Source organism: Lacerta agilis, chromosome 1 (assembly GCF_009819535.1).
Source record: "Lacerta agilis isolate rLacAgi1 chromosome 1, rLacAgi1.pri, whole genome shotgun sequence".
NCBI classification, from domain to species: domain Eukaryota; kingdom Metazoa; phylum Chordata; class Lepidosauria; order Squamata; family Lacertidae; genus Lacerta; species Lacerta agilis.
The window spans coordinates 48498617-48523966 of NC_046312.1; the positions used below are offsets into that span (position 1 = coordinate 48498617).

Sequence of the window (25350 nt, forward strand, 5' to 3'; positions counted from 1 at the left end):
AAAGACTGTAATAAACAAAAATCTGCCCTTATTCCCTTATGGGGTACACAAGAGCCCCTCGTAGAGTCCTTTGCAGGTTCTCCATCGGTAGGAGTCAATAACAGAGGCCAACCAGAGAATATTTAGAAGCAAAGCAGCTAGTAAGCTTGATCTTTCTTATATACTTCATAGTTATAAGCAGGAGTATTGTAGCTGCTGCTAAATTAATCATTGCATGAGCAGAACTTCACTCACATGACATTGATTCAACCTATTGCCCATGTTTGTATGACTCAAAAGTAGGGAAACACGAAATTCCATTAGAAGGGAATGCAGGGAAACCAGTTTAAGCAAGTATGTGCATTTAAGGGTACAATCCTAAATACAGTTAGGATTGAATTTGTGTGAAAAATTCTTGCTAGTGCATCTAGTATTGTGTTGTGCATCATATTCAAAGACTCACACACTTTTCAAATTAAATGGTAAGAGAAGGTTTTACATATTGGCAGTTTCGTATGAGTAATCTCAGATTAACAGTGATTGAAATTGTTGCCAGTGTAGATCTGCCAGATGAAAGAGCTAGTATACATAGTTCTCCTATTATAATAACTTCAATAAGCCATGTTCTAATGTCACAGTAAGTCATAAACCATTAAAAAGTGGCATTCTAGTGTATGCTGTTGAATCACTCCCATTCTGCTCTTCCCTTTGTCAAATTTGGGAACAGCAAACCATGAACCTTGGGCTAAGTGTAACATGAAAACCAGTCGTCATTGTTAGTTTTCTCCAAACAAACCAATACTTGTTCTTGGCTTACCAAACACAGCTTGTTTGGAAGGAACAATGAGTGCTGCTTTGCACATTACATTAAGCCAGTGGTTGTGGTTTGTTGCTCCTGGCTCAATGAAGAGATTCAGCCACGTGCACAGCTCATTCACAGGAAACCATAGCAGTGGCTTACCGTGACGTGCAATCAGGACCTAAGAATAACCGAGGCAATGTGCATTATTTATTTATTTATTTGTCTTACATTTCAGTGAATTTGGTTCAAAAATAATCTCACTGAAGCCAATAATCAAAGTGTTGCCAAAACTCTTTGAGTCTCGAGAGAAGGCTGTTCGAGATGAAGCCAAACTTTTCGCTGTTGAGATCTATCGATGGATAAGGGATGCTCTCAGGCCTCCATTACAAAATATAAATTCTGTTCAGGTAAGCTTGGCAAGTACTGTGTTCTAGCATTCTTAGTGTAAGAAGCCGCCCACCAGTAGAGCAGGGTATATTTTTGTTACATCTTTTGACTTGAGCAAAAGGGAGGAAATAAATAAATCTTTAACCTAAGCATGAGGGAGCGCTGGGGTTTACCCAGGACTCATGCAGAGTCTTCCTAAACGAGATGCTACTTCACATAGAAGCTTAATGTGATCAGGTAACCATGTCCCTTTCTTTAGCTTTAGGCTTCAAAAGGTGGATTTTCTCCCAGACCATGTTCTAAGTATGAAGTGGCTAAGTAAAAGCAAGAGAGCAGGCATATTTGAACCCCAGTGGTGTATTTGTGTTTTCATTGGGCTTTCCCCGCTTTAAGTAGAGGAGCAATTCATAAATAAGAGCACTGTTATCAGTAAGCAAAGGAGATACTTGGAAGTAGGGTCTCGGTTTTAGGGAAAGTAAAACTGTAAATATGGTTGTACTAGGGGCTGCCAACCCCATATCCCCACACTTGGCCACCCCCTCTCCTCTTTACATCTTGCCCATCTCTTTGCCAAGCCCCACACAGGACACCCAAATCTCCCTTCACCTCACAGCTTGCCCCAACTCTCATTCCCTTTTAAAGGAGGGTGGGAGGGTGTTTCAGAGAGTGGTTTGGCAAACCACTCTCTGAAACCCCTCCTACCCTTCTTTAAACAGCTCTTGCTTAAACTTGCCTGCTTGCTGCTCTGTCATTACATTGGCCTTAGGCAGCTACACAAACTGCAGCATGACAGGCTTACACATCTACTATATAATAAGAAATGCCCACCAGACCCTAGCTTGAACTAATGTTGAACTAATATTTTCCATGAGAAATGTCAAATGTAATATTTTGTTGCATGTGTTGTTAGATCTCTCCACATTTTATCTATTTTTAAACGGGTAGATAAATTCACACATTCAAGTGAAGCACAGCATTGTATAATAGATTTATCACTTTTAACATGCCTGCCTTGTTAGCTGCCAGACTTGATAAAATGTTGCATAACTGATGTGATAGTAATTCATATGTTCAAGTTAGCAAGTAATAACTTGAGTTGTGAATTGTGTTTGACATTGTCCAAAATTTGTCAGCTATCCAATAATGGATGTCATTTTCTTGTCTTAAGTGAAAGTATACTGCTGTGAATCGCCCCACCCCGCCTTAAGACAAGAGTTTTTAGAGTCCGCTGCACACTAATTAATTTCCCTGAATTTAATTTGGTGAAAAAGCAGTTAAATTGAACCTAGGTAATGAAGAGGTGTTAATGATCTTCTGCTCTAGCTCTCCTACAGTAGCTCAGGATTATGGCAAGCTTAAGGAATAGTTTTACTTGTGACAAGGGAGAATAGCAATGCGCCCACATCAGTAGGACATCATTTCGTGTTTTGATTCTTGCAGTTAAAAGAACTGGAAGAAGAATGGGTCAAACTACCGTTATCAGCTCCCAAGCAATCGAGGTTCCTCCGCTCCCAACAAGAAATGAAAGCAAAGTTTGAGCAGCAACAAGCAGCTGGGGGGGATGCAGATGCAGGTAACTGTTGACTTGGGACTTCACAGTAGATAACCTTGCTGACTAAGAGTCAGATGAAGGTGGTCAAAAAACAAGCTGGCATAAAATGTTGATGCACATCAATCTCTAGGAAAAGTCATTGATTGCAGAGTTAATACTCTGCTTCACAGCTTATTATTTTACATATAATAAAGTAAAAATGGTGACATAATTAGCCCATCACGGACTAGTGCCATGCTGTTTTTATTGAAATTATTTGTATGTTTTATACATATTTAAAACATAACATATGTTTTAAACATTTTTAAAATTCTATTAATGTTTAATCATCTTTAAGCTGTATTGAGTCTTGTCAGAGAAGAAGGCGGAGGATAAAAATATATATAATAACAATGTCTGGCTTTATATGCTAACAATTCTTTCAATAGGAGGAGATGATGGTGATGAGGCTGTTCCACAGGTGGATGCCTACGAACTTCTGGAAGCTGTTGAAATTCTCTCCAAACTTCCTAAAGATTTCTATGACAAAATTGTAAGTGGTGATTCAGTTAACCATTATTCCTTCTGTAACCTTAATAATAAATACACAAATGAATAATCTTTCTCTGAATTGTATTTTAATGAATTGTTTTATGTTTTTGTTGTAATTTTATTGGTGTTAGCCGCCCTGAGCCCGGTTTTGCGGGGAAGGACGGGGTATAAATAAGAATTTATTATTATATTATGAATCATAGACACTAAACTATCTTCCCCGTTTTTTTGCACAATTAACTGTTGTGTTCTATGTATCTACAAAACAGCTTCATTTTTCAGCTGTCTAATTAAAATGGCTTCATGTCCAAGGACTTTAAAATATTTGATGGGAACTCCTGAGCTGTCATTGAAAGCACGTATGAATGAAAATAATAAAAGTGCTTCAGTTTATCTTGGGTTTCCAGAAGCATGTGAAGGTGCTTTTCCTGTACACACAGATGCTGCCACAGCACAAAAGTGCATCATGTCCAATAATGCATATATATAGACATAAAACATGTATATATAAAGCTACATGTTTTTCCAGAAAGAGTGCACATCTATTTGCGTCTATGTCTGCTGGTGGTAAAAGTTTTCCCTCAGCACACATAGAAAAATCTATACTGTCAGTGTAATAAACAAATGGCTGAAGAAGGCTCTGTCTGCAAGTGTTCTGATTAATCTTACAGAATTTGCAATAATTTCTGAAGACCAAGGTATATATAAATTTTATGTTTTGCATTGCAGGAGGCAAAAAAATGGCAGGAGAGAAAAGAAGCTTTGGAAGCAGTGGAAGTTCTAGTTAAAAATCCCAAACTTGAAGCTGGAGACTATGCAGACTTGGTGAAAGCTCTTAAAAAGGCAAGGACCCCTCTAATACTCAAATATTCCTTTCCAAGCCAAATATGTGGCATCACTATTACTGTATTTAAAAGGAGGTTTGATAATTCATTGGTTAACACAGAGTGTGATTATAAAGTTCATTCATGGGATTGAGTTGATCATGTGACATGGCTTGAATTGCTGGAATGGAAATAGAAATGCTGACATTCAAATATGTGGGAGTGCAATTTATATAGGTGGAATAAGAAGGGGTTGGGTGGGGAAACCTAGTGTCTAGTATGGTTCTCCTGAGTTTGCAGAGGGACACTGCTGCTGCTTGTTTAGACACCCCATCCAAATAATCTGACTATTGGATTGTAATGTTCCTCTTCCCCCACAGGTTGTTGGAAAGGATACCAATGTAATGTTGGTTGCTTTGGCTGCCAAATGCCTTGCTGGACTGGCTACTGGTCTCAGGAAGAAATTTGGACAGTATGCAGGTCATGTAAGTATGCAGGTCACTACACAGAATACAGCTATTATCTGCAGAATAGAATACGTGAGGTTAGCACTGGACTGTTACTGGTTCCTGCTGCTTGAATATGAAACTCTTCTGTTAAACCTCTAACAAAACGAGATGAAAAAGAGCATCTACAGGAAGGCTTCCCTACCTCACTTTCCCCCCTTCCTTTTTTAAAGGAAAAATAAGGGCAATTTTTGATATTTAACCTTATTTTAAAGGGCTCTCTTGAATAGGCTACTCAAAACTGTGTTATTTTAAGTAGTACAAGTTCAGTGTGTTTGTTTTTCTGTGTATGGAGCAAACAGGAGTTTCCTTATTGTGCACTCTCCTAGAGCACAGTTGGAAATCAAACGTTAATTTCAACTTCTTAATACCTTGGTAATTATTGTTATAGGTTGTCCCAACTATCTTAGAGAAGTTCAAGGAGAAAAAGCCTCAGGTTGTACAAGCATTGCAAGAAGCCATTGATGCAATCTTCCTGACTGTAAGTGCATGGCTAGTGGTATTTTAAACAAGTTTAGCAGACCATGGTTTCGCAAGAACTAATATCCTTTAACCAACCATTCTAGACCACGTTACAAAATCTAAGTGAGGATATATTGGCTGTGATGGATAACAAAAACCCAACCATCAAGCAACAGACATCCCTCTTCATCGCAAGAAGCTTTCGTCACTGCAATTCTACTGTCCTTTCTAAGAGCCTACTGAAACCCTTCTGTGCTGCTCTTCTCAAGGTAGTTATTAGCATTGTAGAGGTCTGTGTTCGGCTGAAAGTAGTATGTGGAACTGGAGAGTGTATCTGTAGAGATTCTTGTGCTGGGATGCACAACAATCACGAACTGTTTCATAGAAGAATTTTATTGCAACCTGGTAGGAAAGCAGACAGCTTGCCTTAACTTTGTAGAAGAAAGGAGATCATAGAATTGTAGAGTTGGAAGGAACCCTGAGGAGAGATGAGACCGGTATGAGAGCAGTAGCTCTCCAAAGGGAGGAAAGCCAATTGCTTTTTTGTGCTTGGTTTACTATGAAAAGGGCTTACACATTGTGCATGTTTACAAGAAAAACCCAGGGCTTAAGACAAATTGTAAGAATTAATGCAGTTAATAATGTCTGTCCTTTTGCTGCAATGCTCAATGGTGGAGCATCATCCATTATTTTTTTGGTTAGATTACTCCAATTTGTTATATGTAGGGCTGTCTTTGAAGATAGTTCAGAAGCTTCAGCTGGTGCAGAATTTAGCAACTGGGTGCTCACCTAAGCAAAACAGTTTGAGCATATAACAGCAATCCTGGCCTGACTGCACTGGCTATCAGTTGGTTTGGGGGCCTAATTCAAAGGGCTGCTCTTGACCTGTAAAGCTGTATGTGGCTCAGGACCCCAAGGACCGCCTCTTGCCATATGAAACAACCCAGGCTCTGCAGTTGTAATTTGAGGTCTGGAGGCTTGGCTGGTGCCAGGCAGAACTTTTCTCTATAACCAGACCGTTGACCTTTATCTACATGTGGCCTTTTAGAAGTGGGTATAATTTTTAATGTATCTTTTCCCCCTTGGTTTTAATATATTGATGTAGGATTGTTTTGTTTTGTTTTGTTTTTCTTTTCTTTTTGTTTGTAAGTCGTTTTGGGTTACGTTGGGCAAAATAAAATATGAAGAAATGTAATAAATAATAATAGTGTGAACGAGAAATCTAGTTGGCAAACTCTTCAGGTCTTGTGTTTTTGCTACAGCATATTAATGATTCGGCTCCAGAAGTTAGAGATGCTGCATTTGAAGCCCTGGGTACTGCCCTGAAGGTGGCAGGTGAGAAAGCTGTGAACCCTTTCCTAACAGATGTGGACAAACTAAAACTTGACCGGGTAAGTCTTACTGTTCTGACACTGAATCATCAGGCTTTTGCAGTTTCTAAAGACAACAGCATTGGGGAAGCCTGCACATGGGCTTTAGGGCACTGGTGGGGAACCTCCACAGTCTGTGCTGCATTTCGGCTTGTAACCAACGTTCAGTCATGCTCTGGGGCCTCCACCCCTTCAATCCTGAGCCTTTCCCAGCAAGAGACAAGCAGTACATAGTGATGGGGAAGGAGCTTATTTAGGGATGAAGGGGGAAGAGGTGGTTAGACTTAAAGGAGCTGTGCCTCCATGTCCGTGGACTGCTTGTTCCCAGTGCAGAATTCGCCACCTCTGCCTGAAGGAAGCTTTCAGGGAAGCAGTCAAAGTCTTTTCTTTTCCATCCTGTTGAGTTTTCCTGTTGCTAAGTGGCCCTTCTTATTAAAAAGTTCCTTACCTCTGAGACTCCCACTATTTACTAAGCTTCTTTGATTCCTCTATTTGCTTTAAGAATGGCTGGGTCAAACCAGTCAGATGGGTGGGTTTCAAATAAGATTATTATTATTATTATTATTATTATTATTATTATTATTATTATTATTTAAGTTATACAGATAACACTTCAAAGTAACAAAATGTGTTAGCATGCCTAAGAAGCATTATAAGTGATTTTGGGGTGCCTTAATGGTTACATACTGAAGATTTATTGTAATGCCTTTGGTCTTCTGATTCTTTCCACTAGATTAAAGAGTCTGCTGAAAAGGTGGAGCTGGCTGGTGGTAGTAGAGCCAGTGGAGGAGCCGATAGAAAAGAGAGCAAACCTGTTGCTGGGAAGGCTCCAGCTCTTTCAGGGGCTGCAGGGGACAAAGATACAAAAGATAATTCCAAATCTGGTGCACAGAAAAAGGCACCTGCGGCTAAGGTAAGGGAAACTTAATCAGTTTACATTTTGAGTAGACCTATGTTAATATAAGGAACTAATTTCATGTTCACAATGAGGAAGTACACAAGCTGCATTGGCATATTAACAAATAGGGAGTGCTCTATCTTGGGAGCTACAACAGATCATATGGACATTGACTGCCCTTTAATAAGTATTGTTGTAAACTGTTTAGGGTATTTAAGGGTAATAACTGACACTTTGAATTGCCATCAAAATAGAATTTGTTTTGGTACAAAAAAGGGAAACTATTGCTATTGAATTTTGCACCAAATGAAGTATCCAAATGCATCTTTGAATAGAGTCCCAAGGAAAGTTCCTTACAGTAATCCAGTTGATGCCTATGGTCACACATTCCTTAGTTGTGTTGATATGCCATCAGCCTAAAACATCACATTTTGATGGCTGAGTATATGGGAAAACCAGAAATGTGATGTAGACAGATGCTAGTCTTTTGAGAAAAGGCAGTCTTGAAAATGAGAATTCCTTTCTTTTTTTACTTTTCACTCCGTTTCCTACCCTCATCCCAACAGCTGCCGTGGTCATCATTTTAAAGCTTCAGTCCAAGCTTTGCTTAAGTTGATTCAGAACTTTAACTGACTTAACCTGCTGCTTTCTTCCTGTATAGTCTGGTGGCCCACCCAAGAAGGGCAAGCAAGCTGCAGCTGGTGGGGCAGGAAGTACTGGAACAAAAGGCAAGAAAGGATCTGAAGTAAAGGAGATATTTGAGCCAGAACTCTCGGTGGGTGCTTCATCTGTGTTAAAATTCAGTGTAAAATGCTGTTTTTTTTAAAAAAAAAACCTATTCATTTTTTCCAGTGAAGGGTCATAACTCAGTGGTAGAGCATCTGCTTTGCATGCAGAAGGTCCCAGGTTCAGTCCCTAATGGCATCTCCCCAGATAGGACTGGGAAAAGGCTTCTTTCTGCCTCAAACTCTGGAGAGCTGTTGTCAGTCAGTGTAGACAGCACAGAGCTGGATAGACAAAGAGGTTTGATTTGGTACAAAATAATGTTCACATTATTTGAGTCGCTGTTAGGTCTAAACAGAGTGGTATTTCCCTAGAGTAAGTCACAAAATTAGCAAGCGCAGCCTTTTTTATTTTTTTTTATAAAGCCAGATTTAATACTTTTGTGCTGCATCTAAAGATCAGTGGGCTTATGAACATGCTGAAGATGAAAGGGGGAGAGAACATCAAGGGAATAGAGAAGGCCAGAATGGCAATTGTTTGCTGAATTACATAGTAGTAGTATTCAGGATCAGTTGAAATGTTCTAGCCATTTGTGTGAACACCAGTTTTAGGACATTTTAAAAGCAGTCTTGTAGTTTATGCATCTGCCTACCATGGATGTGAAATGGCTTGGCTATTCTTGGCCCAAATAAAAGGGAAAACATCAGACGTTTTATAGCAGTCCTGCAAGGCACAAACCTGAAGTTTTTTCTTAACTAAAGGAGTGCACCATAAGTACAGTTCAGTATAGTGTTAATTATTACACCATTTTGTACAAGTGCTCTCATGGGTATGGTTTTCTTTTTAATTTAGGTCCCTTGGCTATATAAAATATGCTGCAGCACAAGAATAAGCTACCAAAATAAGAATTTTTTCCTTTTCTCTTTCTGTTTGCAGATAGAGGTATGTGAAGAGAAGGCTTCAGCTGTCCTACCAGCTGCTTGCCTACAACAGCTAGACAGTGGCAACTGGAAAGAAAGGCTTGCTTGCATGGAAGAATTTCAAAAGGTAATCAAGAGTGTGGTCTTTTGGAAGTTAGCCTGAATCAGAGAAGTGGTCTCTTGAGCTGTAAACACCACCTGTTCATAGCTTTTGAAGTCCACAGAAACCCTTGGGCATCATACTATGCTCCGTAACCTTCTGGACTATCCCTTTCTTACTAAATGCAGAGTTTGTTCTGATGGGACATGCAAACATCTTTTTGAAGCGAGAACACTATTTCTAGGAAATTGCATTTTCCCATCTGTCAAACAACCTCTTCAGATTCATTAGCTAGTCTTGTAGCTTCACTGATGGAGTGCTGTTTAAATGCTTCTTCCCCCACACCTTTGCTTAGGCTATTTCAAAAACAGTTACATTATTGTTCCTATTTTGATGTATTATTTCCTTTTGAGGCTGAGTATTCCTTGCTTCAGCAGTCCATCAAGTGCTCATGAAGGCTTTAGGGCAACCAGTTTTGAATCCCCATATGATGTTGGTCCCATCATCCCTGCCCGTTGGTCACATTGGCTAAGGATGATGGGAGTCCCAACAATAATTATCTCCTTCCTTCTCGCCCCTGCCCACCCTTGGTAATATCTTGCTATCCTGTGTTCTTCACTTGATAGCTGTGGAACACACATCTCACTTTTTCATGAAACCTTTAAACCAGCGCACACAGTTAGCTTTACAAAGATGGAACCATAGTGATGGGGTTGTATGATGAAGATTTGATACAGTCTTCATCTCAGTCAGCATATACATTATGTGTGTTTCAAAGTCATTTTGACTTTCCCTTTCCTTAAGATAACAAGGGGGATGGGGGAGGATATTTAACCAAAACCTGGCTTAGAATTCAAAATCTACCAAACAGAGAAGCTGCTTTTGATAATTTTCATGTGAAACTTTTTAAAATTGAAAACTTCCTGAAATGAAGGAAATAATAGATAAATCTCTTGTTAAGATAATAGATGCTGTGGATGCTAAATGGAGGCCTGACTATAACTTGAAAAAGAGTTCCCAAATGAGCGCTGGAATGTATAATGTTTTGCATTTTCTAGAATTAATTATCATCTCCTACTCTTTAAGGCTGTTGAGCTGATGGATAGAGCTGAAATGCCTTGCCAGGCTCTGGTAAGGATGTTGGCCAAGAAACCTGGATGGAAGGAGACCAACTTTCAGGTAAAGCAACACTGTTGTGCTATTAATGGAGCAACTGCTAGGAAAAGCTGTAGCATTAACTACTGTAATCTTTATAGCAACTGAAATCCAGCAAAATTACATTGGTGTTTAGGAAAATGTTGAGAACTATTCTCTTCAGAATAGTATGCTGAATCAACTAAATCAGACCTGGGAACATACAAAGCTACGAGGCATGGGCTGAAGTGGAATGTTGGATACATTCACATACTTTACTTTTCCTATCTAGGTGATGCAGATAAAACTTCACATAGTCGCTTTGATTGCTCAGAAGGGAACCTTCTCTAAAACGTCTGCACAAATTGTGCTGGATGGTCTTGTGGATAAGATTGGTGATGTGAAATGTGGGAACAATGCAAAAGAAGCACTAACAGCAATAGCGGAAGCATGTCAGCTGCCTTGGACTGCTGAACAGGTATGTGGAAGGCTAACAATCGTATGAAACCAGTTTTTACATGTTTATTGGTCATTTATTTTATTTAGTCTTACTGCCATATTATTGTGGCTGCATGAGTTCTAGCTGTATTTTCAAAAGCAGTAATTTAATGAAAGTTCTCTTCATGCAATGTTAATAGAAGTTTTTTGCTCCTCAGTTTTACATTGTCCTCCTTTTGAGACTGAATTATTGGGAGCAAGTCGCTGATTCCACAGGAGGGGAAAGTGCTCTTGAGCTCAAAATCCTATTTGCTGGTTTCCCACAGGCATCTGTTCAGCCACTGTGGGAAAAGAATGCCGGCCTAGATGATTCAACAGGCTATTCTTATGTTCTTAAGATAATTGCAACAAGTTTGTGTGGCCATGTGCCATAAACTGCCTTCCAACCCTTTTTGTCTCATGGGCAGCTTAGGTGAAACAGTCAAAGGTGCCATTACAAAATGGTTGCTGCATGAGTATGGCTAGCCTCAAAATGACTGGTTCATGGGTAGACCTAGATTGCTCTTTTCATCCACCACCGTCACACTCCCTGTACACAAAATAAAAGGCTTCTGCTTGCCATGTGCAGCTGCTGATATCTTGTTAGCAAGGGAACTGCCCCATGCTGCTTCCTCTGACTTCCCCAAAAAGCCTTTTTGCAAAGCATGGGTGAGGGCAGCAACAAGCCAGATCACCAGGTTGGAGGGACAGGGTGGTGCGGAGGTGGGGGCCAGGGTTGTTATCACCAGAGGATAAAGCTCTGGGAAGAGGTCACTGCTTCAGATTCTTCCAGCCCATTGCACAGCTGAGCAATGGGAGTTGCAGGAAGTAGAGATCTTGTCATTTGGCTAATTTTCTTTTTAAGGCTTTAAAAAATCCAGTCAAAGGGAGTGGAGTGCCTCTTGGGTGCTGTTTGCAATGCCTGTAAGTGCCACTGCACCCATAGGTATCATGTCTATTTTAGAAGGTTGCATGTTCCTGATTTGTGGAGCTGGGTAAAGTCTTAATGTTTTCATTCTAGGTAATGTCAATGGCCTTTTCTCAGAAGAATCCAAAGAACCAATCGGAAACCTTGAATTGGCTTTCAAATGCAATTAAAGAGTTTGGGTTTTCTGGGTAAGTTTCAAAATACTAGAATAAAGAGCTTTAATATAGAGGAGCCATTGGACTCGTAGATCAAGCACTACAGTCAGTTATTGTGTCATCACCTAAAATGGGTGGAGAACCTCAGGCCTCGGAGCTCCCAGTTTCTCCATCTGGCCCTCTGGACCCATGCCACACACCCTCTCCCTAGACCACATCCTTCACCAGACTTGTGTTGAGTATATTTGTCTGGCTGAAATGTGTCTTTGCATCCCCCATGTGATAATTCTTTGTCATTTTCCTGGTATTTCCAGCAGTCACTAGGATATTCTTGTTGGTGTTATATACCATTAATCTGGTATAATACCATTATTTTATAACCATTTTCTTAAATTCAGGCTTGAGGAGAACCTGTGGGATTCTCCTCCCCAACAGGTTTTCCCATACAACAATGGATATATAGCCTTGACCACAAATGGTTTTAGTTGTTCATCAGTATTTTGTCAAATTCCATTTGTTCTTCTAACTGATAATAAATTCTGAAATTTATTTATTTAAGGTTTTATTTGAAACTGTTCATACCATGGGGGATTTGCCTGATTTAAACTCCCTTTAATGTTTGAAGACTCCATCATTACCCCATGGTTTATTAAGTGTCTATAGCTAAAGAATTTCTGGTTGGTTCCTGTAATTCAGTTAAAGACTTACCTGGGTCAGAGAAACTACACTAGAATTAACTACAGGCTTATCTAGAGAGATTTAAGATGGGCAATAATAGTCAAATGATGGTCAGAAAAGACACACGGCCAATAACTTTCTTTCTGATTCTTGACATCTAGCCTTTGACAAGTAGTGACAGTAAGGTGAGGCAATGTAGTTGTTCCAACTCAGAAAGAAAGTTGGAACAGGAAACAGTTGTGTTTTTGGTTTTTTTTTGCCCTACCTTCAATTCTTTAGTTGGACTGACATCTAGTCTTTCACTAAAGACTAAATACATTGGGCCTGTTTACCCACTATTTCCCCTGTCCCACGTTTCCTGTATAATGTGCAGATTCTCAGCAAGGAATTTTCAAACCGCCTGCCTCAGGAAAATGGAACTAGTTCAGTTCTCAGGATTATCAAACACATTTTCTTGTAGGTACCATTTGAATTGCAATCCCCTTGTGAAAACAGACAAAATACATTGTGTAAATAAGAGCTGAACAGAAAACTAGAAATTTAAATTCCATAGCTTCTTACAAATTGTTCCAAAGCAAACAAGTAGCTGTCCCATATCTTGCTATTTTATATGCATTGTTGTGCTGCTTTCAGCTAATATGTGCGTTCCCCCCCTCCCCCCAGATTGAATGTGAAGGCTTTTATCAGCAACGTTAAGACTGCTCTTGCCGCTACAAATCCTGTGAGTAAACTTCTCTTCAAACTAAGATCTAAATACTGTCTGAATGGTTGAAATTGAGCCTTTCTTTTTCTTGTTTGACAGGCGGTGAGAACATCTGCAATTACCTTATTAGGTGGCATGTATCTGTACGTGGGGCCCCCTTTGCGGATGTTCTTCGAGGATGAGAAACCTGCTCTTCTTTCCCAAATAGATGCTGAGTTTGAAAAAGTAAGCTTTTTCCAAAGCGCTGCAAATGTTCGTATTCAGCAGCTTATTGCACCAATTTAGGAGCCTTAGCTTGTGCAACTTTCAGTTAAGATACAGTGTTGTGCAGGCATGTGAACCAAGATGATGTAACTGTCTAACCACTGCTGACACCTACCCCCAAATATGCATGCTCATTTGACATTTCAGATGCAAGGACAAACACCACCTGCTCCAACTCGAGGCAATACCAGACACGTGGCTGGCAGTGGAGATGATGGGGAGGAAGGAGATGAACAAGAGGACGCAGGAAATGATGTTGTGGATCTGTTGCCAAGAACTGATATCAGGTTTGTATGGCTTCGGCATGCCGAGGGCAATTTTTATAGCTACAACTTCAACATGCAAATTTATAGCTACTCATCTGTAAGCTATGTTGTAAATTTGTATTCTCTGTATGCACTGTTAAGATACTTATAGTGTATTTCATCTTGTTTAACAGAAACTATAATCTGAGGTGTTAACTTTTTCTCTTTTTAGTGATAAGATCACATCTGAATTAGTGTCTAAGATTGGTGATAAAAACTGGAAAATCCGAAAGGAGGGTCTGGATGAAGTAGCAAGCATAATTAATGAAGCCAAATTCATACAGCCAAGCATAGGCGAACTTGCACCTGCACTGAAGAGTCGTCTTAATGATTCCAATAAAATCCTGGTAGGTTATGTTAAGCTGTAGAATTGAAAATAAACTTGTTGTAGTCTGTCATCTTCCAGTTATGAATACCAGTTTCATTTACATCTTTCATGGAGGATTATCTAGTATGACATTATCTAGTATGACATTTTAATGCAATTTAATCCATTTCCTACAATAAGATCTAGAGTTCTACAATTGGTAGTTTGTCTATTGATGTGGATGTTCTTTTGGCACAAACAGTGGAAATGGTACAGCTATAAATATATTCTGTGCACCTCAGAGAACCTGCTCTGTTGCTGTCAAAGCAGAGGAAATGCACTGTACTACTGAAAGCACAACATTAGTACAATTGAGCTTTGTTAATCCCTTTGTTGCACATGCTCCAAAGCACAGCTGGGCAGATTTCATAACTCCCCGTTAATGGTTCTTCTGTTTGTCCTGAAAGTCCACTACAGATGATCATGATTCTGTGATTTGAAAGAAATGCAAATTTAAATTACAACACTACTTTGATTATAAATGCCCATAAAATATGTGAGTTTGTAGTTTTCCCTACAGTTGCAAATGCCGTTTTCTGTATGTACACAGCTGTTTTCCAGTGGACAGTAATTTAATTATTTTGTTACTTTTTCTGCTTCTTATCTATCAAAAACAACAACAGTAAGTCTGTCTAAATGGGCATCTGTTTGCAACCAAGTTCCATATTCAAGAAACTGCCTAGACTGCTTGGTTTTGTACTTGCTTGGAATAGGCTTACACTTAAATCAGTCTTTGGGGAAGCCAGAATGGACTCACCACCCTATGATCGTTGCTGGTTTTTAAAGTGACCTATCTTTAAGGATCTTGAATTGCATAGCTCCCTGTTATAATTGGAGAGAGGCTGACGGAGACAGCAATTAAGAAAGTATACTTGTGAGAAAGTATCTGAACTCTATTTTACTGTTGTGAACACACACACACACACACACACACACAGAGAGAGAGAGAGAGAGATAGGGGGGAGGGAGCTTGAAGGCAATAAAGAGAGGGAATGCTAACCATTCCACAGTGCTCAATTGGAACCAGTATCCCACAACTGATCAGAAAGAACCTACAGTATTTCTATATAGAGTCACAACTCTGCTAGCTTTTATTGTAAGGGTACCAGTACTATCCAGTCATTTGACTAGCATGGGATCTCCAAATAGCTTAAAACCTTAATGTTCCAAAGGTCCCTTGTTCACCTCACTTCAAATGATCTAGGATGTGGCAGACCCATATGGCTTTAGATTCCTCAGTTCCTTCTTTCTCCTAGTCATCCAATAAGAAAAACAGTTCACAGAGAGAGCAAGAGATATGGTCCTACCTCTCTTTAAAACCTAAAAACCTTGGTGATCAGAGCTCAACAGCCATGGGCAAATCATGAGTGACATAAAGCCCTGGAGTAATCTAAGCACCCTTCTGCTAGTAACACTTCAGTTTAGAATCCCAGGAAAATGCCTCCCCCCCCCCACACACACAGAGAGAGAGAGAGAGAGAGAGAGAGAGAGAAATAGATAGGTTTGACACCCAGGGAAGTAAACATACATCAACATTTCCAATTTCCTCTTTTTCTGATGTTTAGGCTGCAAGTGTTTACATAGCAAAAGAAACTGCATGCAAGAGGGAAATGTTGGAACCTCAGGGTTTACATAACGGCAATATGGGGGGGGATTACAAAGGGGATGGAACCCCCAAATCAGCTGAATGAGGACGGAGCATCCAAAGTATCCACAGAATACTGATTCATCGCAGAAAATCAAGAGAAGGGATTGAATGTTGTCACTGGGAATGTGAATATTAGCACTCCACAATGCAACATTTTATTACCTACAAGTTAGAGAACACACTGCTTCACAAGCTTCTAAAAAAGAGAGATGACACACTGGATCATTAAAATGGCCAGAGCGGGTAGACTAAGACAATTTCAGAGTTAAAGTTCACGTGCTTCTTCTGTTTCCAGGTACAGCAAACCCTGACCATCCTTCAACAACTTGCTACTGCTATGGGCCCAAATATCAAGCAACATGTGAAAAACCTGGGCATTCCCATCGTCACAATTCTTGGAGACAGTAAGGTAGACTCACATATTTCTCAGTGCAGCCTGTAGAAATGAAGATTATTTGAGACCAGAATCACTTTGTTTCTTGTTTGAATATGACCTCATTTAACACTGACATATACCACTGTCCCTTATTAAAGTTACTGTCCTCTTCCTCCTCTCTGTAACCACCAGTGTTGTGTGGTGTTGGGAAGCTGGGAAAGCAATGTGGCCTTATTAGCCACTGCTGTGTGGGGTGGACACACCCTACCACTGGCATGCAGCACTTCTAATAGCATTAGTATACTCAGGATTCAAAGTTTTGTGTCTCTGTTGTAGAAAATGTACACTTTTTTGTATGTGCTGTAATTTCCACATCAAGAAACAGGTGTAAGTTGAATATTTCGCTGAGTTCAGGTGCTGTCCACAAAACACTGAGTGCACACCCCATTGAAAGTAGTTTAAGTACAGAAAGGTCACATCAGCACTAATCCTCGTTCAGCAAGTGATTAGTGCATGGAAGCTGAGTCAGGGTGAGGTTTGAGGTCAGTTAGGGAAGAGGGGAGAGTACAAGGAAGACTAAATTCCTTTCCTTCTTCCTCCAAAATTATTTTGTAAGTATCATACACAAATGTGTTAGACAGGTAGGAACTCCTTATAAAAATCATGGAGTCTTTTCATGGCTCTCCACTGGGGCCTGTATAATAAGAAGCCATAGTTCCCTGACCCTTGCAGTCTTTCAAGCGATCTGCATACTGTAATAAAAGTACCTTTAATGGGAAGCATGGGGGGGAGAGAGAAATCTTTGCAAAAAGATCCCCAAACCTTGCTCAGTTGATTTTCTTACCACTGCTGAAGTTTAGCATGTGTAAATCTTGTTTTTTCTTCAGAGTAATGTCCGAGCAGCTTCTCTGACAACTGTGAATGCCTGGATAGAGCAGACAGGCATGAAAGAGTGGTTGGAAGGGGAGGACCTTTCTGAAGAGCTCAAGAAAGAGAATCCTTTCCTACGGCAAGAGGTAAAAGATTGTTCCATGTAAATGAGTTTTGCATTTATCCTTTGTGAAGAGAAACAGAGGAAAGCTACTTTATATTATGTCAAATTGGGCAGGTAAATTATTTATATATGTAATGTAGTGAAATGAGGCCTTTCTTTGTATTGTACTTTTGGATGCTCCAGTTCCTTTAAGTGTCCCAAGAGTGGCAAGTATCGAATAGGAATTTTCTGAAGCAATTTGAGGGTTCATTATTTTGTTCTTGAACAAAATGTAAACTTGTACCAACAACTATTGTTCTCATTTTTTGTATATTTTAACCACATTCCTTTACTTGTACCAAATGTTGCACAAGCGAAGTTCTGAATGTACAGCAGGACTTCCTGCGCACATCCGAACTCTCTGCAGCTCATTTCGAGAGAGGGGAAGCAGAAGTGGAGGCCTTGCTGTGTGAATGGAAGTCTCTTCCCCTCAAGTGAGGAGTTAGCCAGGCAAGAGTGGATTAATCCCCTAAGCCAACTACACCAGGCAAGATCACAACACACAGAAATAGTGATGAATATCTCAGCAATACCTTCCTCTCCCCTTTCGCAGTTATTTTTACCCCTCACTGCAGATTCAGTCATGCAGGTTCATATCTTCTGAACTGGGAGCAGGATATTCCTATGACCACAACTAAATAAACTGTGTCATCATTTGGTTATTACATTTGAGAGATGTTCTGTAGGACATGGAATAAGATTTCTGGGAACCTTCTGAAAACATTGGATCTGCAGAAAATGAGTGTACTTGTGTCTATAAGCAGGGATTCCTGTTTATATCCAAGGTGTATTGCTTTCTGCAGAATTAAGGGATCTTTCTTTTCTCCCAGCTTTTAGGTTGGCTGGCTGAAAAGCTGCCCACTCTCCGCTCTGTTCCATCAGACTTGGTTTTATGTGTGCCTCACCTATACTCTTGCCTTGAAGATCGAAATGGAGATGTCCGTAAAAAGGCACAAGATGCTCTGCCATTCTTTATGATGCATCTAGGCTTTGAGAAGATGGCCAAAGCCACTGGCAAGCTTAAGGTATAGCAAACAAACAAAATAGCTGAGTACAAATGGTGTGTGTGTGTGTGTGTGTGTGTACACATCTGCACACATGTCTCTGTAATACCATGATTTGCTTTATGGGAAATTAAATAATGGAGAAAATGTAGTTCATAGTAGAGCATTTGTTTTACATGCCAAAGTCTTGAGATCAATCCCTGGTTTCTCCAGGTAGTGCTGGGAAAGAATTTTCTCTGAAAACCTGGGGTCAATATAACCAACACTGAGCTAGCTGGACAGATTTTCTGATTCTATATAAGGCAACTTATAAAACTGCAAATTAACAACTTTGTACATTGGACAAAGTATAGTCACAATATCGTTAGTGCTGGGAATGTGATCACTGTCTTCTTTCAACTATGTTGACCCCCAGATGACTGTTTCGAAAAAACTATTTTCCATGTATGTAGTGACTTGCAAAATAGGAGGCATGTGCCATTAGGTGCCTTTTGCTTTCTTTTGCTTTCTAGCCAACTTCCAAAGACCAAGTACTGGCCATGCTTGAAAAAGCCAAAGCTAATATGCCTGCCAAACCTGCTCCACTTTCCAAGGCATCTTCCAGAGCAATAGGAACTGCTGCAGCCAAATCTCAAGTTGCATCAGGTAATCTTTCTTCATTCCATTGACATCCCACATTGAGCAAACCTGTATTTTAAGAGGAATAGAGGTTCCATTATATTTATAAACCAGGTGTGTCTACAGCTAGATACTGCAAAATCTAGGAGATTATAAACAGGATCTTACTGAAGTTCCTTGGGTCTATGGAATAGAAGCCTGTAATCACAATCTTATGGTCATGATGTGCTGTCTGGGCAAGGAGCAGTCATTTTAAGCATATTGTTTGTAAGTTTCGACCTATCTGAATTATTTCCACACTGGTTTCACATTGAATAAAATGGAAAAGGTTTTAGTTTTTCACCTAGCATGTTTCTTCCCATAGTATTGGAACAAAAGACTTGGGAGACTTACAAGTGGCGTGTCCTATGTTACCCTCAGAATATGTGTAATTTGCAGGAGGTCTGTTGGGGTCAATTGACAAGAACAATTTCTTTGCCTATCTTGGGATACTAGCTGAGTAGGCCAACACTAAAGGAATGGTTTCCCCCCTCTTGTATGGATAAGCAACATTAAAGGTAGAGCAACACTAAGAGCTCAATCAATCTTAGATACTTCTGGATGTACAATTTGCTGCTTCAGCAAGATCCAAACAAATATATGAAGTTTATATTGTGTCTTAGTGATGGTTTCCTTCCTAATATGAACCAAATAATGTCTGGATTCAAAGAGGTCTAGCGTATAAGACGACTGGGCGTATAAGACGACCCCCAACTTTTCCAGTTAAAATATAGAGTTTGAGATATACTTGACCACAGATTCTCCACCCAGCGTATAAGACGACCTCCGACTTTTGAGAAGATTTTCTTGGATTAAAAAGTAGTCTTATACGCCAGAATATACAGTACTTCTCAAGGGTTTGAGCATGTCTAGTGTGGATTAGCTGTGTGGATTCTTTGAGCAGGAGACATATTTTTCATATGTCTAAGAAAGGTGGTGTAAAAATTCTGACATAAACAGAACATTGCAAAGCATTTGTGAAAGTTGCTTTTAAAAGTAGTTTGCAATGTGACATGTGGTGCAAGCTGAAATCTGCTTTATGTGGGGGGAACTTGTTGCATGCTGGGTCTGATTCCAGCCTTATTGTGTAGTTAAAATTATGTTGCTCTGAAGGTTCTGGTGAAGATTATTCGTCCAGCACCATGGAGTCCAAGGCTGATGCCAAAAAAGCCAAAGCAGGAGGAACGGCCCCAAAATCCAAGGTAAATTCTACTTCAGCACAAAGGAAGTGGTCTACAAGGTTGAGGTCTATGAAGTTTCATTGTGTTTGTGTATATTTTACATTCAGTATAAACTATATGGAGATTTGATAATTAAGAAGTTTAACAATCCTGTTCTATAAAATAAACAGTTTTGTGGTATAATGTGCACTCTGGAGCAAAATCTCAAAATATATTGAGGGTGGGGTTTGTTTTAAAGGGGGGTAGGACTGGGTAGCTGGGATAGCCAGAGTTTTTGAAAAGCCACTACTAGGAATAATAGATATTATTGGACTGAAAGGGACCCATCTGATTCCATGTTAGGCCATATTTGTATGTCCATTTATGTTCATACTACTTTTAGGAGCTGCTTATTGTGAGTGATGGGAGCTAAGGTTGGTTGGCAGAGCCAGAGCTGATGGTGGAGCACTTTTTCGCTCTGTCTCTGCTGCCACCATCACTCTCTTCCTCTTCCTACCCTGCAGCAGCACTCAAGTAACCTTCCCCCCTAAGCCTAGTGCTTCCCCTCTTCACCCCACCCTGTAGTAATGAGAATAAACAAAGAGTGAGAGAATGGGAATTTTATCTCCAAGTACAATTGCCATGTCAGGGAGGGTGATTTGGAAGTGGGGGAAAGGATGTGGTGCACAGGGAAGGTTTAATCCTCCTTTCCCTGTTAGGCAGTTAGGGATTTAAAAAGTCCCATTTACACAAATGGGTCCCTTTTTCTAAACCTAATTGCCACGTGGAGCTGAGGAGAGGAGTCTGTGGGCTGACTGTTCCCCAGTCTTACCTTTAGATGCATTGTAGTTCCTATTTGGAGTTTTTAAGCAGGTACAGCAGGCTTGCACATAACGAAGAATGGTCCATATTTACCTTATGCAACACACATATTAGGGATTAAAAATATTGCTGATGTGGCATACACCGTAGGTATAATGGTATGATTTGGAGCCTGCTATTAACCACTGAGCATTTTATGACTTATTTCAGCATTCTGATGCTAGTACAAACCTCACCAAAGGCAATAGCAATCTGACAAAGAACAAGCCTACCAAACAGGTAATAAGTGGGTATCACCCGTGACTAGTGCACTGACCAGGAAGGAACTCTTGCTACACTAAAAACTTGCGCACTGTGGTGGGCTTTTTCTTCCTTGTACTAAAATATACACCTGAAGGCTTCAGCACACATTTTAACACAACTTATGAGTGGGCAATCTCTTTCTCCTGCATGCTAGCGGGATAGTGTTTCTTCCGAGTAAAACATACTCGGAGTGCAGTGCTACACTACCTGCTCAGAAGTAAGTGCTATTGAGTTCAATGTAGCTTACTCACAGGTAATTGTGTAGGATTGCAACCTAGGAGACTGTGATTTTGAAAGAGTGTACTCAGTGTTGTGGTTTTTTTAGGGTATACAGGGGAAGAAAGTACCAAGCAAATCCAACTTGAAGGAAGATGATGACAGATCTGGTCCAGTTTTTATCTTAGTACCAAATGGGAAAGAGCAAAGGATGAAAGATGAAAAAGGATTAAAGGTGAGAGAAATTAACAACCTCTGATCTCTAGGGCTATGTTGGAACTTTGATACAGAACCTGTTACTCGGTCTTTAGGATGTTTGGCAAGGGTTATAAGAGTGCTTTTGCAGACAATAGTATTTGTGTGTAGAAACTACTGTAAGTTAAATGCTGTTCATTTTAGGAGTAACATTTTAATGCTTTTTCATTAAAAAAACACAACTGTGTTTTCCACACAAAAGTGCTAGAGAGGAAACATATGAGCTTGATGCTTACTGCTTGTTTGTATAGCACTAAACTATTGTTGCCAGTTAGGCAGGGGTTGTTGTTGTTTTTTTGAGGCGGTAACCACTGCACTTTGTGGTAGAGGACTACTTTACCACAGAGTGTTACAGCTAGAGTGGCCAACGTTGCTTTTTCCTCCTTTTCTTGCTGCATGGGCTGCACCACAAGAGTGGTCTGCATGTCAAGTAAATGGCCGCTCTAGCCACGCCACTTTGGGTCATGCCAAAATGCCTCTGGGGGGCGGGAAGCAGTGGTGGTGGAGGAGGAGAAAGGCAAAAGCAGGGAGGGGGTGCATACCAGCACCTCCTGTTTTCAAATAAAGCACTGCTATTAAGTATGAAATGGGTCAATGCAATTGGCGTAGGTTCAGTCTACTCCACTTAAAAGGTTATTGTGAGGGTAAAATAATACTGTACTGGGAATTGAAACAAATTTTATTGTATCCATATTTAAGTCAACAGATACATTTGTGAAGGAAAATATTTTCCATCTCTTTACAAACATGAATTCCTTTTGATATCTATATAATTAGAAGACTGGTACTATTTACATATTTTTGAACCTAAACCATCTAACACCAGATGTGTTACCAACCAAATAAATCATTATAGGTATATTTTCTTTAAAATAAGCAGTCTCCCTCTCCCCTTCCTAACCTTGAGGTGAATTTTTTAGGTTCAGGGATTGAAGTTAATGCTGTTCACACCTTCTCTTGAGCAGGGTGCTGATAATGGTTTCCCTCCCTCGCAGGTTTTGAAATGGAACTTTACTACTCCTCGTGATGAATATATTGAGCAACTGAAAACTCAGATGTCCAGCTGTGTTGCCAGGTGGTTGCAAGATGAGATGTTCCATGCAGATTTTCAGCACCACAACAAAGCTATTGCTGTTATGGTTGAGGTGAGAAGACTGTATTTGCGGTTGTAGATGAAGAATTATAGTAGCAACACGGGTGGTGAAAGTATAAAGGAGGTTTCCCCGAGCATGCAAGCTTTGGAAACTCCCTGTTCAACACAGAGCTCTGCATTATAGTCTTCTAAGAACAGGGCAATTAGTATCTGCCTCCCAGTTTTCTCATCTGGGCCTTGTGCAACAGGTGTATGCAGTGAAGCTAATTATAGGAGCCGATGCAAGTAGCTATTATGCGTTTGTGGGCCGGCCATCTTTCAGTGTCTGATACCAGGAAAGCTTCCTAGTTATTGTTTGGCTCTTCAGATGATTACTTTTATTTTAAGTGCTGCCTATTTGTCCGAACTTGACACTGCAATCTGCTTTCTCTTCTAGCACTTGGATAATGAAAGGGATGGAGTGATCAGCTGTCTGGATCTAATCCTGAAGTGGCTCACACTGCGATTCTTTGACACCAACACAAGTGTCCTGATGAAGGTCCTGGAGTACCTCAAGCTGCTTTTTGCCATGCTGAACCAAGAAGAGTACCATCTAACTGAAAATGAGGCCACCTCCTTCATCCCCTACCTTGTTTTGAAGGTATCCAAATCTGGCAAAAGTTTTTGAGTCACGTCACTCACAAATTTCACTAAGCCCACCTTTCTCTGGAGCTTGCAAAACCAGAACTGGAAAACAGTTACCATTCTAGCCAATAGGAATGAGTATTCCAATTTCCATCAGTTCTGCCTTTCATGGCATTTCCCACTAATGGGGAATATGAACCTTTCTCCCTCCTTGCTGTATCCAGTGATCCAAACACCCAGGGTATTCTTTTTTTTTAAATGGATTATTACAACTCGTATATACATCATACAATATCCATCATTTATCCCTTATCCTCATACTTCCTAGTATTCTTTTCCCCCAGTCACTGGAAGGCACAATGTTTGAGAGAAAGACTTGGCTGGGGTGGACTAGGAGCCAGCTCCCTCCAGAATAAGCATACTAATGGCTTCTTCCAGCTTCTGTAAATCTGCAAATATTTCCTTCTCACCTTCCAGGTTGGGGAACCAAAAGATGTTATCCGCAGAGATGTGCGTGCCATTCTAAACAGGATGTGCCTTGTCTACCCAGCTAGCAAGATGTTCACTTTTATCATGGAGGGAACAAAGTCAAAGAACTCAAAACAACGGGCAGGTGAGATGCTTTAGCACAGAGGTTTCCAAACTTTTCATATTGGTGACACACTTTTTAGACATTCATTTAATGACACAGTAATTCACTTTTACTATCAAACCTGAGGTTAAACTAACCCCTTTCCAGCCCCAGGAAGAGTGCACGGATCGTTCGTGCAACACAGCTACACGCTGCAGCCGACACACTTAATGGGTTGTGACACACAGTTTGGAAAGCTCTGCATTAGCAGAAGCTGTTGGTCACTAAAATGCACTGCAGATCAGGATATTAAATTTACAGAAACAAAGCCTTGTGGTCCCTTATACTACAATAATTATGTCATAAGATTTTGTGGACTTGAATCCATTTCAACATAGGAAGCTGCCTTATGCCATTGGCCCACCTAACTCATTATTGTCTACCTTGAGGGATGGCTAATGCATTGCCCTCCAGATGTTGCCGTACTAAAGCTCCCATCATACCTGACCATTGGCAATGCTTGCTGGAGCTGATGAGAACTGTAGTCCAATAATATCTGAAGGGACCACATTGGCTACCCTGGTCTACACTGACTGGCAACAGCTCTCCGTGATTTCAGGAAGGTGCGTCCTGATGCCAGAATATTCTGGCATTCATAAACTAATTTTCACCCATTATGCAATTTTTATGAAAATCATTATTTCTATTCAGCCAAAGGAAACTGTGTTTCTTGATGAGTTGTAATTCAGAGGCTTTATGCTGGAGTTTTGGATTAAGTTTTTCAAGCAGTGCTTTCTTGAAAACTTTTAAGCAAATGAATGAAAAATGTGAACTAGCAAAGACTTAATTCTGGGTTACTCAGCATTCTTGAAGACAAAGGATTGCATCCATTATTCGTCATATATACAGTAGAGCAATTGAAAGTAATGTACATTTACTAACTAACATAGGTCTATTAATTTAATTGATTTTGTAACTTAGTTGGATACCACTCTACCTCTCCCTTGCAAACACATGGGGTTCATAAAATTACTATAAAAGATCCTATTTTTATTCATAATAAATCAGTTTTAGAATATACAGAAGCATCAACAAGTATTGTGTAAACCAAATGGGTATAGCCTTCTGTTTTCATAGATGTCCATTTCTGTTTGGTTTCTCTGTAGAATGCTTGGAAGAGCTGGGATGTCTTGTTGAATCATACGGCATGAATGTGTGCCAGCCAACTCCAGGCAAAGTCTTAAAGGAAATTGCCATTCATATTGGTGACAGGGACAACACTGTCAGAAATGCTGCACTCAACACCATTGTAACAGTTTACAATGTTCATGGAGACCAAGTGTTCAAGCAGATTGGAAATGTGAGTAAACAGAAATGGACAGGCAATATTTAAAATATTGAATGTTTAGTAGTGTGTCACTCAGATAATGTCATGAATGGATGGTCAAGTTCCTCAGGTCATTTGCAATTAATGTTGAAAGCTCTGTTTGAGTGTCAGGAACAAATATACTTTTTTTAAAAAA

The 25350-nt window shown here is 40.1% G+C and overlaps 1 protein-coding gene across 6 annotated transcripts in view; it reads left to right on the top strand.

Annotated features, from left to right (window-relative positions):
- CKAP5 (cytoskeleton associated protein 5) overlaps positions 1–25350 on the top strand; it is a 58661-nt gene that overhangs the window by 16096 nt on the left and 17215 nt on the right. For 5 of the 6 annotated variants that reach the window (XM_033148702.1, XM_033148693.1, XM_033148708.1 and 2 more), the window contains 29 exons: positions 1017–1188; positions 2609–2741; positions 3149–3252; positions 3981–4094; positions 4456–4560; positions 4973–5062; positions 5148–5312; positions 6306–6434; positions 7147–7326; positions 7973–8086; positions 8971–9081; positions 10141–10233; positions 10481–10666; positions 11687–11781; positions 13090–13147; positions 13229–13354; positions 13541–13680; positions 13871–14045; positions 16009–16122; positions 16977–17105; positions 17953–18147; positions 18639–18771; positions 19897–19985; positions 20976–21044; positions 21394–21519; positions 22535–22684; positions 23069–23272; positions 23734–23869; positions 24994–25187. In XM_033148702.1, the coding sequence (XP_033004593.1) occupies positions 1017–1188; positions 2609–2741; positions 3149–3252; positions 3981–4094; positions 4456–4560; positions 4973–5062; positions 5148–5312; positions 6306–6434; positions 7147–7326; positions 7973–8086; positions 8971–9081; positions 10141–10233; positions 10481–10666; positions 11687–11781; positions 13090–13147; positions 13229–13354; positions 13541–13680; positions 13871–14045; positions 16009–16122; positions 16977–17105; positions 17953–18147; positions 18639–18771; positions 19897–19985; positions 20976–21044; positions 21394–21519; positions 22535–22684; positions 23069–23272; positions 23734–23869; positions 24994–25187 (3829 nt within the window). The remainder of the gene's footprint in view (positions 1–1016; positions 1189–2608; positions 2742–3148; positions 3253–3980; positions 4095–4455; positions 4561–4972; positions 5063–5147; positions 5313–6305; positions 6435–7146; positions 7327–7972; positions 8087–8970; positions 9082–10140; positions 10234–10480; positions 10667–11686; positions 11782–13089; positions 13148–13228; positions 13355–13540; positions 13681–13870; positions 14046–16008; positions 16123–16976; positions 17106–17952; positions 18148–18638; positions 18772–19896; positions 19986–20975; positions 21045–21393; positions 21520–22534; positions 22685–23068; positions 23273–23733; positions 23870–24993; positions 25188–25350) is intronic. The other variant, XM_033148726.1, reaches the window with a different exon arrangement.